Raw genomic sequence first — 17273 nt, forward strand, 5'->3', positions numbered from 1 at the left:
ATAAGAACAGCAGAGATGGAGAGCGAGTTAATAATGCAAAAACTTAAGGGAAGACTTTCAAAAGAAGTCATTTGAATTTACAGATGTGGTGCCAAACGATAATCAGGCATCATGCACAAATAAACACAGTGCAAACCGCTCCATCCATCCTTAATGACTGTAAAAGTTTGGTAAGTTTGGTAAGAACTCCTTGTTACAGACTCATCTGGAACACGCCCGAGACATCTTTGGCAGCAGCTACCTAATGCCAGGCTATGATGAAAAAGCAAATTTGGTTTTGCTATAGATGGTTACATTTTAAAATGTAACCTTTTCTAAAAAGCACAGTCCCCTGGAGGCATGACATCTTATCTGTTAAATTCACATGGGTTAAACAAAGTTCATCTGCAGAAAATGAATCTCTATCATTTCTTCTTAGAAGTCCGACGGGATTCAGTCAAACTTCTGTAGGGAGGACAGAAGATGTCCAGAAGATAGAGAAAAGAAAGAAAAGAAAAAGAAAAGGCAATCAACCTTTTAAATTATTTCACGTCAACTAAGATTTGAAGTGTTCCATTCTGCTTAGATCTGTAGCCTTCAACTCAAAGGTCATATTATTATGGATTTTTCTTGCCAAAGCATAACAGAAATAGTTTTTCAATAATTTTGAAGGTCTTTTGGGGGAAATCTGTTCTGGGCATTATTCATGAAAGATGTGACATTTTATTTATCTAGTTTCTTTCAAAACACTTGAGAATAAAACAACAATGACAATGTGTTGCCAAATTCTTCTCAGTTGTTTCTCTCTCTCCTCTCTCTCTCACACACACACAGAGTTTCTGACATGGAAATAAATGTTATTTTTACTACTTCATTTTAAAAATAGAATTTTAAAATGTAAACAAAATCTGTCAAATCTGATCTGTTTCTCTAAAACCTAAATCTAGAAATCAAAAAGGCAATTCATGTGGTTTCTTATACTTAATGGGAAAGAATTCCTCTTCATAAATAAGCAACCATCTGCAAAATGTGCAACATAAATGTTACAGCAGCTGTAATACCATACCAGGATCAAGAGAGGAAAATGCTTAGAAATCCCTTAAGACACCCTAGCTAATATCTGAGAGGAATTTCATAATATATTCTTTTTCATGTTCTATTTTCTTATTCGATTTTATATATAACACTACAAATATATGTATGAGAAACATCTTTAATAGCAGCCATGACCTTTTTGTTCTGTTTCCAAGTAATCGATTCCTTCTTAAGCAAGAAAATATTTATCTGGTCTTATTAATTCCACCACTTGGTCTGCACACAGGTGTCAGGACTGTGCACTTACAGAGCTGGGGCTGGAATGCCGCCGGACTTTAGGTGATTCCTTCCCTGCAGTTGAAGTTTTGAAGTTAATGCAAGCGTTGTTCTCCGAATGAACCCTCTTCACTTGATTAGTTGGTTTCTCAAATGGATCAAAACTACTCTGCGTCCTCTGAACCCGGACTTTCTTATCCTCAGGAATTGTATCCAGAGGTTTGATCACTGAATCCATTCCCTGGCAGTTCCGTGTAGACATCTTTGTGACACATATCTGAAAGGAAAAAACAGCATTCATTGACTATGACAGGCTTAAAGTCCGTGTTAATCCATGCATCAGCCAGCGTCAAAAAAGGCAGTGGATTTCATAAGCATTTATTTTCTATTTCTACATTAAAATTGCAAACAACACATGCGTTTTACAGAGGGATGCATTTTACACAGGGGACACACACCACAGTCATAACAATAAAAAGCCTATCTTTGTACATGGTACTGAAAGATTCTGAAAAGAAAGACAAAAGAGGAATGTAGGTAAAATTCATGTATTTGCGTTTTCTTGTGTAACATGTTCTTAGCAACAATGCCACTTCACTTCTTTCTCCTATCTAGCCACTGATCTCTGCAAGCAGTATTGATTTCCATTTGTTTAAAATTGGATGAGACTAAACTTAAATAAATGATGGTAGTTTGTGTGTGCACTTCGGTGCTGGCCTGCCAAAGATCCAATACCAGTCTATTATTGTATTTTTAAATAATGCTTATACAGTGTTATTATTATTATCACCATATGTCTCAGAAAATCAAATCAGTAAATCAATTTCTCACTGAAACGTGAGACTGCAGCTTAATGGCACACTAAAGCGCAGAAGTTCAATTCTTTGTTACCGTGAAGTATGACTCCGCCAAGCCCTGAAGACTGGAACTTGCTGCTTGAGCTACCAAAATACCTACTGCTAGTTCAAACGAACTAAATGAGCAGAACAGTGAGTTTAGAAACTCCAGTCATGTACGTTTATGTTTTCAATTTTAATACATTCCAACGCATAAGACTTTTTTTTAAATCACAGGGTGGGGGGTTATATCTGAGGTCTCAGCTTCTGCTGTCACCCATGAAAGACAACTTTTACTTGGGAAGAAAAGAAATTATTTTAACTCTCAGGCTACAGGAAAAAGTTATGAAGTGTGATGCAAGCAGGCCCAAGAGGCTCCTTAAATCATAAGGCAAATCAAAAGAATCTACAATGTACTTTTTCCAGCATATTGGCAAGTATTTAAGGACAGACAATGTTAATTTGCTGTCAACCGTACTGTTCACATATATACAATTAAAGAAGCATAATACTCCATTCAAGCACCTACAATCTGAGCATTATTTAAAACCTGCTGTCATAAACATGAAAAGAATAAAAAGAAATATTTACCATTACCATTTAGTCAGGACTCTTCCACCATAACCCAGAGTATCTCCAATACAAACTTCTCCAATATATTATTCTTGGCCATTTCCCCTGAGGAATTCTGTGCCTTGAAGTCCAACTTATTTCAATTGTTTACAGAAATACTGGGTGGCTGGCTATACCTTGTGTTTTTGATGTCTTGTGGTTTTGATGACCCACTGTAACAGTAGATCAAAGATTCCTTTTGTACATTAAAAATTTAAAGTACACTTCCTGCACAGTGCCATCTGGCCAAACGATCAAACACCAGGTCAACTCTAATGAAGGACATTACTAGCATTACAAACCAGGCTTTATGAAGGTTCATATTTCTTCTCACTGAAGTGTTTTCCCAAGAATAAAACTTAACCAAGTTTTAACTGAGGAAAGGAACAGCCCCCCTTCATTCTAAATGATAATTCCCTCTAAGGCCAAAATTAAGGCAATTATGTAATTTTGGTCTATTACTTCAGAGAGAAAAGATACATTACTTCAGCGAGAAAAGATAAAGAGCCTCTGCACAAAGAATTTTTAATTAGCCTTCTTGTAAAATTAATTGGCTTCTTTTCCCTAAAACAACTTATATGCATAGACATGCACCCACATACTTCCCACTATCCTCTCCAGATCTGTGTTCTTGCAATGCTTGCTACCAACAAAGATGTTTTAACATAATGCAAACTGAAATTACTATTATAATAGCAATGCTTTCATTTTGCTTAATCGTCATGGATGCAAATAAATCAGTAAGTATTTCTCAGCCTATGAAATCCTATGATCTAGAAAACAGAGGCAGGAGACAGGGAGGAAGGATTAAAAAGCTGTACTCGTCTTCCTTTCAAGTTACCAAAGGCCACCTGTACATGGTTAAAATGTTTGTAATCCACAGCTATAAATATAATATAGATAATACTGACATGCTGTTTCTAGCTTTTTTTTCCACTGGAAAATCTCTATGTCTAGCTCTAAAGTGGGCTAAGAAAGCACTGTGTTAAAAAAAAAAAAAAAAAAAGGCAAAACATCTGTTACTATTGATCATCTCGACTGGAAACAGTAATAGTTTGGAATTAGATATTGAGATACTTTCATCTTCAGGTCACTTGACCAAGTCTGGAGTAGGATAAAAATTCCCACAGTCATCTAATAGCCAACTTCAAACTTGCAAGTGACTAAAACCAAGAAGCACACCAACCAGCCCCCCACTCAGAAGTCAAACACCTCAGTGGATGCACAGACTGAACACCAGCGTCACCAGTGTTCCACCAAGACTGAAGACCACAGAGACGTGCAAAAGCGGGGGCTGCTCCCCGTGCTCCTCTGCCTGCTCTGCAACTGCAGCACTTCTCCCTCCAGTGCTGGCCAGGTGCTTCATTCATCATGTCTCTCACCTATATCAATAGTTCCCAAGCAGAAATAAAACATTCTCTCCAAATGACCGCTGACCACAGTGCACTGTGAAGCCAATAGAGCTGAGCTGATGCTGTTGTTGAAGGGTACACATTTCCAATCCATCTACCCTGCTTATAAAATGCTGAAGAGAAACAATATTTAAGTGGTTGTTTTACATTCTGTCATTGATAGGCCAAGTCCAGCTTTGCACTGAAACTCTGCTCTGTGAAATCTGAAAGAAGCAGGTCTAAAACATCAGTACTGAGTCCTGGCTATAACTTAAAAATTACACAGGTTAAGGTTGCAGTAAACTCGTTGGTAATTTCAGGTTTCCCTCCATAAGCAAGAGCTAAGCTACCACAACAGCCTTGCTTTTGCCCCTGGGCAGCAGGTGCGCTGACCTGCTGCTCCTGTGCTCCAGTAGAACTTATTCTATAGTGTCCTATCATGCAAAAAAGCAACAGTGTACTGAGCAAGACTGATGCGTAACAGATTTTGGAGATATTCCTGCACATACAAATTACCTCAGATTTCACCACCATGACCAGAATGCTTTTAGGAACAGTACAGGTTTGAATTTTTCTATTGCACTAATTCAGCCTTTTAAGCATCATTTCTCCCTTGTACTGCATAACAAATGTGATTCTTATAAATTTCAGCCTCTCAAATGACAAATATAAATAGTTAGCATCAGAAGCTCTTAGACCTGTAAACCACTGTCTACCATCCAGTAGTTCCTTCCTGGTAGTCAGGAGAAGCCTAACCCACCCTCTTATTTCCAGCTTGCCTTTTGTGCAAGAGAGTAAGGACCATTCTCCAGTTAAAGCACAGTATTTGTCACAAAGGACACAAGTTCATTTTCAGCCTCTTTTAGATGGTCCCGTGTGACCTTTTGGGCTAGTCAGAATTTCCCTCTGAGTCCATTTTGCCATCTGTAAGACAGGACCTTTCTTTTTACCCCATTTCATGTCTTTTACCTACATAAGCCATAGGTTCTTCAGAGTGGGGGCTGTTCTTTTACTAACCCTGCATGCAGAACAACCCTTGTGCACTCCAATGAAGATGACAATCCAGCAAGCAGTGGAAACTATCTCTTGCCAGTGCAGCCTCAAAACTGGATGATTTTGTTGAATATCTGCTTTAGCTAGTTTATTTTTATATGTTTCATATTCTAGCTACTAGACTAAAAAACAAAGTTAAACAAGCGTAAGAGCTCATGACATACAGGAAGTCAATCTATATGATTCATCACCCCTTCTTGCCTTTGCTCTATAAATCTATGTAATGCTGTACTTAAAACAGGGGAGCCCAGACACTCACTGAGATGCTGTCAATGCCACCACAGTCTAAAACTGGTGCTATCAATGAAGGTGTTATCAATGCCACCTTAACGATTACAATTACTTACCTCAAATATATGTAGAGACAATACAGGTGATATCTTGGTTTGTCATACGTAAGATGACACTTATGCTTTATAAAATGCAATCAAGAGAAAGAGGAGGCAAGAACTTTTCGGTATGAATGTGATATCCACTTAAAGAAACTTCTGTCTAGCAAACAGCATAAGCCATTAAGCAGTTTTAATTACTGTCTCTTTCACAAAAGTCATCATACAAATAAACATGCAGGTATGTCAACACTTTACGTGACTCTTTCCAAAGGTACTTCTCCCACCACAAACTACATTCAAAGCATAACTTTCAGAAGTATAACCCATTTCAGAAACTATCTGGCTTTTAAAAGTGGTGCAAAGAAAGCATAGTTATCACTTTGAGAAGAGGTATTTCTGCCTCATAACTATGGGGAGCACAGGAATGGGATCTTTGTTTATGCTTTCTCTCTTCTTTATAGGGAACAGGATTTAAAAATAGACCAATCAACTTAATATATTTAACAACTATAGACTATTACAAGTGGTACAGGCAACATGCCGAAAAACTGTGTCACATAAGGATTGTTTGAGCAGACATTACCGTTCCTTCCAAACCTTAAATTAGATAGTAAAGGCTCAAGGAAGTCACTGGCTGATTCACCACCTCTGCCTTTGGGCATGGTAGGTGGCCCCAGACATGAAACGTAAGAGAGGGTACAGCCGCTTTCTGCCCCCTAAGCTCCCACCTGGCAGGAATCCCAACAGTGGTAACTCGGAGAAGGATGCTAAAAAATAGATGTTGGCAAAAACGGTGGCAGAGGGGCAGGGACAAGGGGCAGATGATAAAATATATATATAATTTCCTACATGGAAAAAGGTAAAACAAAACAATGGCAATGGTAGGTATGACATTCACACCAGAGAACTTTACATGCAGGACATTCATCCCCCAAGTCTCTGCTTTGGTTCCAAGATGAAAGTCCTGGAAAACCTAAGCCAGACTCCAACACCCAATCTCCCTTTGAAAGGAGTCTTGCTCTTCTCCACAGAGAACAAAATGGTCCTTCGGAAACTCATTTTTTGTGTTTGAAGTTACTTTTTGGAAAAGCACTTCCAAAGCAGCACTTGGAAACTGCCCAGGGTCTTTGTGGGAAAGGATTTAATCTGAAAATAGCAATGACTGTTCCTACCCAGTGAGGTAACAGTATTAGGAGTTCAGAGTCCCTGACCCCAGCCTTGGAGAAAAGATGCCTGTCAGCCCAGGCGTGGCCCAACAGAAGCACCTCTCTGTGAGCATCCTGCCTGTTACATTTTTCACATAAGGATCATTAATGTTAAATACAGAATTTTATTTCCACAAGTTGTTTCACACTCTGCTGCCAAACAGTACACCAATACATCTAAGTAGTTCACCAGAACAACCACCAGTATCTCACACATTCTCCACACCCTAGTGACTGAAATAAACACACTTTCTAAATTTGTCCACAATTATTTACTCAATCTCAACTAAAAAGGTAAGAGAAAAAGAGAGACAATGAGACAGACATCATTTTGCCACTTAAAGCCTACAGCATAAAGAGCCACTTTGTAGTTGCCCGACAAGTTCTTCTGTACTTTTGGAAGAAGTAGCAAGGGGAAGATTATGTAGAAAATCAGAATATTCATGTCAATTCCAGTATTACTTGAGCTATCACAGATTCTGGCAACATAAAGCAAAATAACAAGCAGCCCCCAAAAAGTTACTGCAGTTTGGTATTGAAAGTTATTTTAGTGTCTCTCTGTGTGTTTTCATTTATTTAAAGTAAAAAGAGCCATTCCCACACACACCCAGAACATTAAAGAAAGGGCACTTCAGAATTCCTAATCTTAGAACCACAAAAAAGCATAACATAGTTTATACTTTGCAACTTTCTTAGTTGCTGATCAGAATCAGAAGACAATGCACAACAGACAACAAAATGGCTCGGACAGTTTTTTTTCCCCTCTCATCCTACTCAGTCTCACAATCAGTTTGAGAAGATCCCAAGGCTCCTCTAGGATAAACAAGCTTACTGATCATTACATCACTATGGACCAGTGGGGTACAGTTTCCTACAGCCCCCGCCCTAACATCACAGTATTTATCATCTCTCAAGACATAACGACTGCAAGTAGCCACATTTTTCACATAAAGACTACTGCTGAAGTTAAGAGACTTAAATCACAAGAAGTGTATTTTTGCTCCATGCATAAAGTCCATAATAAGCCCCATTAAATAAATAAAAACCAGTATAACTATTCATGGAATCACTTCTAAATAAAGATGTCTCTTTGAATCAACTAATATAATTTCAAGCAATACTCCTTAATCTGCATTTAGGATTAATGTAAAAAAAAAAAGTGGTTTAGCCGATTCAGTTACTGTGATACAGTTTCAATGCAAGATTTTTTTCACTTCATCGCTGTCAGCAAAATTAAGAGGTCCCAAAAAAACTGGATTCTTAGAATTAAGGGTTGCTGGATTATTACTGTTTTAAGTAATGTAGCATTTAAAGAATGAGAGCGATCAGTTAAAACATGTAAGTAATACGTAGTCCTTACGGTTCATGAATTTTAAAACCAGTCATGAATGGTCCCTGAATTAATCACCTGCTAGGGTACATAGTAAAAGATAGGTTGTCCCATATCAGTGGAATTTATTCATATGAATAAAGATATCCTCAATAACAAAGAACAATCAACTTTGGTATGACAGACCAGACATCCTACCACACAGAAGAAAAAAAACTAAAAATGTCTGTATAGTGTAAAGACATATTACTCTGAAGCTCATCGTGTCTTTTAGGAAGATGCATTATATCTGTTTTTTTAATTCCTACACTTGACACCCTACAAATGTTTACTTTGGTCATCCAGTACCTATGGACTTAAATAAAATACTAAAAAATTGCCATCCATCTATTATTCTCTATTGGTCATTGCCACTGTGTACACTCTGAGAAAAAGTGGTCAGTTGGGTAAATACCAGAGTGAACATCCAAAATTCCTACTGAACAATCAGAAGAAAACATTTTAATTCCCCCTATTTGTACCATTCCAAGAGAAGTAGTATGAAAGGACCCAATACAGGGAAACCTAAGATCTACCACCCACCGAGCAAAGATAAATAAATTACCAAGTGACTTGAGACAAGGAAGTCACTTAACCTCTCCACAACTCCATTCCTCTGTTCGTAATAACAATCCTGCCCCTATCACAAGCAGAAACTGGGAGCACTAATTAATTTTGTAAAGCACTTGGGCTTTTTTAAGTGAAATGTTATGAAGACACAGATTATCATTTGTAGAGCCAAAGCCCTCTGGACAGTAGCACAACAATCTCATTATTACAGAGAATACGATTTAGCACTTGCATTCAGCTGACAGATGTATAAAGAAAAAATCATAAATAGCCAAGTGACTACTAACCTAACAGCTGAATTCCTGAGAGCATAAGGCCAGCATTAATTTTCACTGAAAAAAATCCTATCTGGATATGAGTTTTCATTATCTTTTATAAGCATGTTATTTTCTACCATGCCTTGGTACCATGGCAATTGAGAACTACACAAGTCATCTGCGGATCCTGGCAGCACTGGAATTTGACATTTGCTACTTATAAAACACAATTTTGGAATGTTCTGGAGTATTATGAGCAGCTTTGTTCAAAATAAAAATGCAGCTATCTGGAGAACATTCTCTTCAGAGAACAAAGCAGTAGGGTGGCTTTTTCTTGTTATAACCACAGGTCTCATCCGCTGCTTCTCGGCCCAGCTGGCAGCACTCTCCTCATCTCCCCTGAGAAGAGAGGGTCAGCAAAAGACTGCTGCACCCACAAGCAGAAACAACAAGAGGTCAAGAAGAGAGTTCAGTTGGTGAGAAAGCTGCAATGCGGTAAAAGATCAAGGAAGAACAAGTGATGAGAGAAGGGAGCGACTACAATTGTGAAAGGGGAAGTAGAACACGGAACGCTGCACGACATCACCAGCGAGTTCATACTGAACTACCAGTGCAATCAGGCGCAAATTTGAAGAAGGTCCTTCAACACTCACCTTTCCCTGTAATCACTGGCACCAGGTCTTTGCTTTGAACATTTGATGGGCACAGCTAAAAAGAGCAGTGAGAGAACCTGAGTACGACTGAAAAACAAAGGGGAGGAAAATAACAAAGGACAAGAAATAGAGTAACAGCCACACAAGGAAGGAAGGAAGATGTGAGGAAATAATGATTATAAAACAGGCATTTCTTTTCCTGCCCTGATGGCCTATCGTTTCTCTCTGGTAACCTCCAGGGGTAACAGGCTCAACTGTGTCCCAGAACTGTAATTCATATTCTTGGGTATTATTTGTTTGGCTTTATTTGGATGCAGGGATTGCTGGCAGTGCTAGCTACAAACCAGCAAATTCAACTGAAAACAGAGCAGGAGACTGAAAATGGTATCTGCAGGTATGGTGTGCTCCTTGCTGTACCTAGCACAAACTCACTCATACATCTCCCACAGCCCATCTCAAAGGCACGCTCCAAAAATGGCCGTTTTATTTCTGAAGTCAAAGCTGATGTTAAACCAACTGTCTCTGTCATATGGAAGAAGGCAAATATAAAAAGGTCACCGAAGTGCCAGATGGAAGAATTTTTGAACTGGAAGCTCTGACATTAATTCTCTGTGTTTGTCTGAAACACTGAACTCAATGAGCAGATTAAATGTCTGTGCTGAACTGCCAAGGGAGAAACAAGTCACTCTCACAGAAAGGCCAACTGGTCAGACCTAGAGTAGGAATCCCAAGATCATACAAATCTGAGAAGAAGTTAAAACACCTGAATCAAAGAAAAATAAAGTTTTATACTCTAAGTTATTATAGGCAGTGCTTACACAACTCTTTCCTCTCACCACCACCCCCTCCACCAGACCTGCAATATAGCACATATTTATTCTGCTAAATTAATATCTAAATATTAGCAAAACTACTGAATCAAGCACAATCCTGAAGTCAGAAATTACTGCACATGATTGTACGTCCCTCAGATATGGCAAGGTGGAGCTGAGCATTTCTAAAATTAGTACTTTTTCTGTTCATAGCACAGTCTAACTTCAGAAACGTGAGTTTTCAGTTCATTAAAGTTGATGTTCCTCTCCTCGCAGGAAAAAAAAATCTTTCTGATTTTGAAGAGAACACGGATTAGATTTTAGGTCTATAAAATCCTACGTACCTCCTCAAAGCAAAACCCTGTCCTGTGACGACTGTCATCAAGAGCAGTCACCTAAGGGTGACAGGGTCTCAGCTAAAGGTCATGCAGGAGTCCTGACAGCCTGTAACATACATGAAAAGAGACAGAAACTCAACAGATCTCAACTGATCTAAAGGGGCATTTTTCTCTATTTCTGTACTTATGCCCCAAAATACAGTAACTGTGTTACTAATAAAGCCTGGCAAATAAATTCTTCCTTTTACTTGCATGTTGCTCAGGTTTGCCTCAAAGCAAGTGGCATGCGATACGGCATTCAAGCTACTCCTGCAATTCAAACCGGGCTGCTGCTTCCATTAACCTGGTTCAAGACTTGCTGCATCCAAAAGCAGGAGGGTCATTCCTTCACTAAGCCAAACAGGGGGACAGAGGAGCAGATCAGCAGAGGTGTTGGCATGGGAGAGGCAGCTTCCAACACGGGGCACAAGCCAGCGACTCCTTGGTAACCAGCAGAGCGGTGGAGAAAGTGCCTGAACATAAACACTCTCCCATGAAATTGTGACAGGTGGTTTCTACACTCTTTTACTTAGTTACCCATTTGTATCTGTTGCCTATCCTCCCCTGTAACCATATGAACAGCATTTAAAAATAAAGATTAAAAAAATATTTTCAATCCCTTTCCCATACCAGCCTCCTGCTCCAACAGATGGCTACATGTGCCAGTGCAAGTTCATACAGTTTTCTTTCCGTAAGTGCACTATTAGCAGCTTTGCATGAACATTATATCGTCTTTCTGCATTTACAGGTTTGTAATTTTATTCTATCCTCCAACGCTCACCCCGATCATGAAGTTATCAAAGGCGTATCCACAAATGCAGTAAGTTTTCCCACTGCCATGTTCAAGTGTGAGAAATCTTGAGAGACTTGACAGCAAAATGCCTATTCTTGCTAAATTCTGAGGCTGTCAGTAAGGTTTTTAAGAAAATGAATGGTAAACAACTCCATGCCTTGAAAATAGGTTCTACCTAGTTCCTTTAGGCTCCTTTGCCTACTCTCAACAAGTCTTTTGATTCTTTCACAGGTATCATCAAGTACTTCTGATGCAAAATGAATGCAAGAATGGCTCTCCTACAAGCAGAGACTGCCACAAAAATATTGCTATTGGTCAGATCTGGTCATGCAACTGATACTGTAAGGCTTAAGCCCAACTACTCAACTAAGAAGTCAACTAAATTCTTTTATCTGATGAGCCTGAAGTCAGATGAAAGCAACGAGATATGATGATATTGTCCCTCAGGGGCCTGTATTGGGATCAGTACTGTTTAATATCTTCATCAATGACATAGCGGAATCGAGCACAACCTTAGCAAGTTTGCAGGTGACACCAAGCTGAGTGGGGCAGCTGACACACCTGAAGGATGGGATGTCATCCAGAGGGACCTGGACAAGCTCGAGGAATGGGCCCATGTGAACCTCATGAGGTTCAACAAGGCCAAGTACAGGGTCCTGCACTTGGGTCAGGGCAACCCCCAGTATCAGTACAGGCTGGGGGATGAAGGGACCGAGAGCAGCCCTGCCGAGAAGGACTTGGGGGGACTGGTGGATGAAAACCTGGACATGAGCCAGCAATGCGCACTCGTAGTCCTGAAGGCCAACCACATCGTGGGCTGCAGTATGCAAAGCAGCGTGGCCAGCAGGTCGAGGAAGGTGATTCTGCCCCTCTACTCTGCTCTGGGGAGACCCCACCCGGTCCTGCGTCCAGCTGTGGAGCCCTCAGCATGGGAAAGACAGGGACTTGTTGGGGTGGGTCCAGAGGAGGCCACAAAAATGATCAGAGGGATGGAACACCTCTCCTGTGAGGACAGGCTGAGAGAGTTGGGGTTGTTCAGCCTGGAGAAGAGAAGAGAAGGCTCCAGGGACACCTTATTGCAGCCTTCCAATACTTAAAGGGGGACTACAAGAAAGATGAGGACAGACTTTCTAGCAGGGCCTGTTGCGATAGGACAAGGGGTAATGGTTTTAAACTAAAAGAGGGTAGATTTAGACTAGATCTAAGGAAGACATTTTTCACAATAAGGGTGGTGAAACCCTGGCTCAGGTTGCCCAGAGAGATGCCCCATCCCTGGAAACATTCCAGGCCAGGTTGGACATGGCTCTGAGCAAGTTGATCTAATTGAAAATGTCCCTGGTCATTGCAAGGGGGTTGGGATAGATGACCTTTGAAGGTCCCTTCCAACCCAAACTATTCTATGATTCTATGATGAGATAAAAACTTAATTTATAATTACAATGAACCAGATAGATAGTTTGTTTCAGACTGGAAAGTCAGACAAAGATAGTTTAAGAACTCAAAACCAATCTTCACATATATGATGAAGAGCACATTTCTTACAAAAATACAAGAGGAAGGGGACAGGTTACACAGTCATCTTGGCAAAATATATGCATTTGCAGGTGGAAAGGTTTCAGAACCATTTTCTGTCAGGTACAACAACTTTCGTTGCACTAAAGCAGCATGCTCTACCGTCCTTTACACATCAATGAGAATCTCACATTATCTTCAGCAGACGCTTAAAAAATGCTTCCCAAGAAATAATTCAAGACTAGAATGGTAAATTAGTTTTGCTCTTCTTCCTTCATTCAGACCAACCCCTTCATTAAAAAAACCCACAAAAATCTACTTACTTAATTCCCTTCCCTCTTTTCTGCGTTTTTTCTCATTTTCTTTCCTTCCTTCTCATCCAAAGTTCCTTTTTTAATACCTTTAGCAAAAGCTAGAGGAAAAACTACGTAATGAGAGTTCTTTATTTCATTCTGCTAAGGCATGTCAAAGTTTCATTCTAGTATTAAGAAAAAATTTCTCCTGTTCTTAGGTGCTTCATTCCTGAGGTCAAAAACCCTACAGCTTGAGAAATGCAGCTTCCAAAGGAGATCAATGTCACAAGGAAAGATAAGCTCTCTGACTGATTCTAGATCTGCTCCCTTACACATTATCTTCCAGTTTGACAAGGTATCCTCTGTCAAATCAGCACAGCATGAACGTATAGACAGAAAAAGTGCTTCAACTTTGTCATTAACCTCTTGTGCAAGTACTCTTCAGAGATTTAAATAACCTATATTCCAACTCTGTCTCCCAGAAATCTTAGTAACAGCCATCCACAACTGTTCTGCCATTGTTTTCTTTCAGGCAAGTTTGAGAGTTTGGACAAGGATGACAAGTCCAGCTTCACAAACAATTAAGTGAAGAGAGTCCTCATCTGTGTTTCAATCTCATATACACCTGACTTCTTTCTTTTAACTTGTCCTTTTTTCTTTTTTTTTTTTCCCCACCCTCAGATAAATGACCTGGTTACAGAATTCTATACAACTTGAATGAAAAGTCTTAAAGGCATTTTCTAGCAGCTACTGCAGGTTTGTCAGACTTGCAGTAGCACAATAACTTTCAAAGCAAAAAGGTATAAGAAAGCATAATGAAACTTGCTTCTCGGTATATAATGTGCTATGTTGGAAAAAAATTGCAGAACCCCTGCAAACATACCACGTCCCATAATTCAGAATTTTTTCAGGGAACATAATGAAAACTGTAGCATCTAAAGTTATTGAGAATACAAAGAGCACTCCAGTACATCTTTTCTTGCAAAAATGTATAAAACTTAAAATGGAGAGGTTTCAAACCAATAGTGAGAAGAGCTCATCATAAGGAAGACTGTAATTTTATAGGAAGAATTCTCTGAACAGCATAGAGATAATGCTCAATTTTCAAAAACCTAGGTATTTCAACAGAGAAATGAAAATCACTGCTGCTGCTTTGATGTGTTCTAGCAAAAACATGTGCTGCAGTAGACTTACAACTGTGCTCAAATCAATTCTAAAGAAAAAATGATAACAGTACAGAACAGCCAAGCCTTCTGCAGTTGGTGGCAATTTGTGCCTCCTAAGCTGTGAGTTCATCTTGAATCACTTTCAACGAACAACAAATCCTGACAATCAAATTGGTCAAATATCACATCTATCGTTAAAATGAGAAGTCCTCCATCCTTACAGCACATTAAGTTTCTCATGAAAATATTTCACAAAACTGAGACTGACTGCAGATATTTTGCATGGCTTTTCCTGCACGGCTGCCTACCAGCAGTATAATCACATTTCATAATTATATAATTTGATGTATCTGGACTACTTTGCCAAATACAGGGAATTCCTTGCCAACTTGAAAGTCATGGGTGGTGGTTCTACCGCTTCCCCAGGCAGCAGCAAAATCAACCACCCCCATCACATAAGCTGTAGAACTTTGACAACTCTTCTGCACGACATTAAATAACATTTCTATAGCAAATATTTATCAACGGAACACATTTGTTCATTAAAACCCCCCCAATTTACAGGGAAGTCTGGACAAGCATAATATACATATATTCTCTACATGTTTAAATACATTTTCTTTGCACTTACACAAAGATTTAATAAACTGGTAGAGGACATATTCAAACGTACTAAGCTGTAGACTGAAAAGCATCAGAAATGAATTAAATGAAGCTGAACTTTCACAATATATAAACAGGCATTATGCTTTTTCCTAGTGGTTTTATTTCCTCACTGCTCACTCAGCAACATTTGGTATTTTCCTCTTCAGGTAAGTTGTATACAATTTAACATTAAATTATAAACATCCTACACAGCAAAACTGAAATACAACATGAATCCTATACAATTTCCAGGACAGAATGATACAGACTGGGTCAAAAGCTTGCTGATACGATGTTTGCTACTAGCTTAGATTATTTGACATTTCTGTAATGCCTAAGCTGAATTTTATCACAAACCTTTTTCAACCAGAAACTGCAACAGAACTCCTAGCCAGCAGGATAAGATAGCAAGTTCTACTGTAGCATTAACTTACCCAAATTCTAATAATAAATTCTAAAACTTTTTGCAAAACAAAACAAAAATCCCCACCCACACTTGTCACACCATTTCTGACTAGCACACCGTCATACGGTATGACAATTAACAGATAAAACTGGCTGCTTCTGCATCCTCTGTGGGCCAGTGCAGAATTGATATAGGAACTTCAGAGAAAGTCCATCCATTCAGAAATACGATATACAAAGGAGCAAGATCACAATACTACTTCAGTTCACCAGTAACAGAGGAAAAAGCCCAAAATTTTCTTTTACAGAGGCAAAATGATCTGTTTATGCTGTTGGTTCAAAAATCTTATAATACAAAATCAACCCCCTAAATTGAACATCCATCACTAGGCTAAATTGCTATTTCTTTTTGCTAAGTAGTTAAATCCAGAATTATACATAGGCTTTTATTAGGGAGTGAAGGGAAGACATCAGTGAAAAATATGCCACACGTGAAAAACCTGCATATAATCGATAAAACTGAGAATATACAATAAACTTCTCTCAAAAGCAACAAGTATCATAGAATCATAAAATCTCTGGGTTGGAAGGGACCTTTAAAGGTCATCTAGTCCAACACCCCTGCAATCTCTACCCCATCGTGCCACTGGCATCCCCACCACCGACATCCCCACCTCCGGCTGGTACTGGCATCTGCAGGCACAGCATCCCCACCCCACGCTGCTACCATCACCCATCGCCCCCAGCACCTGCATCTCCCACCCCTCTGTGAGCAACCTCCACAAGTACCTCCCAGGGACCCACACAACGGGACATCTCAGAGGCTCTGTTATGAAAAATCTCATAATACATAACTATTGTATCAATTAGTCATGAGAGTACGAAAATTGATCAAGTTTCTTAAGATGGATAGATACACATATAGTTTTTAAAGTAGTCAGAGAAAGGTATTTACCAAACTGTACCAAAACCCAGAAGTCACCATGTATGTGGAAGAAGCTCATCATGACTGATGGAGCTGCTGCTGGGAGGAGTTGTCCTGACATTAACACTGTGATTAGCAGGATTAAAAGAAAAATAAAGTCCTTAAGAGTCTGTTCCTTAATTAATGAACCCACCATGGTACCAGAAGAAAAACCTAATCAAAGATGTTGGAAGCCAGTATGGACCTATCTAAGGGGACTCAAGCTCGGAAAACATAGTATTCAACCTGTTCTTCCCAAATCAAGAACACCAGATACATTTTTCTTTAGTCCAGAAACAGGCTTTGGAGCCCTGGTATCACACAGTCTCTCAGTTTCAATTAATATTTGCTAGGACACTCTCCTTCATTTCAACTTGGTTTGTAGACTGTAATTATAATTTTATCAGTACCTGAAACACTGAGGAAAATGTTAACACTAGTATCATCAAGCCCAATTTACAAACCGTGTATAGCACCGCCTGACAGCTGCGTATTTTTGCCTTGACGGGACTTTAAAGGGAAATAAGCCCACCGAGGCTGTCTGGATCTGCGTGGCAGCCCCCGCGAGCCTTCAGGGGCATCCCTGCTCTCAGGCTGATAGAGAAGTCGCTGCACACGACAGCCCGAAGCCTCGCCTGACCCAGGCAGAGCACTCGCACAAGCCCTCGCCCCAGCAAATGCTTACTGGCCCCGTAGGCCAGGCCCGGCCAGCGCACCGAAACCCGCGTGAGGCAAAAG

The 17273-nt window shown here is 39.7% G+C and overlaps 1 protein-coding gene across 1 annotated transcript in view; it reads right to left on the minus strand.

The window, feature by feature from the left end:
• Positions 1-17273, minus strand: part of LOC104627786 (cyclin-dependent kinase 14) — a gene marked incomplete at its 3' end in the record, with an annotated part of 69149 nt that overhangs the window by 48854 nt on the left and 3022 nt on the right. Inside the window, exon 2 of the mRNA XM_010296160.1 lies at positions 1322-1567. Coding sequence (XP_010294462.1) covers positions 1322-1567 — 246 coding nt within the window. The remainder of the gene's footprint in view (positions 1-1321; positions 1568-17273) is intronic.

This window comes from Phaethon lepturus, unplaced genomic scaffold, assembly GCF_000687285.1.
Source record: "Phaethon lepturus isolate BGI_N335 unplaced genomic scaffold, ASM68728v1 scaffold1451, whole genome shotgun sequence".
NCBI lineage: Eukaryota > Metazoa > Chordata > Aves > Phaethontiformes > Phaethontidae > Phaethon > Phaethon lepturus.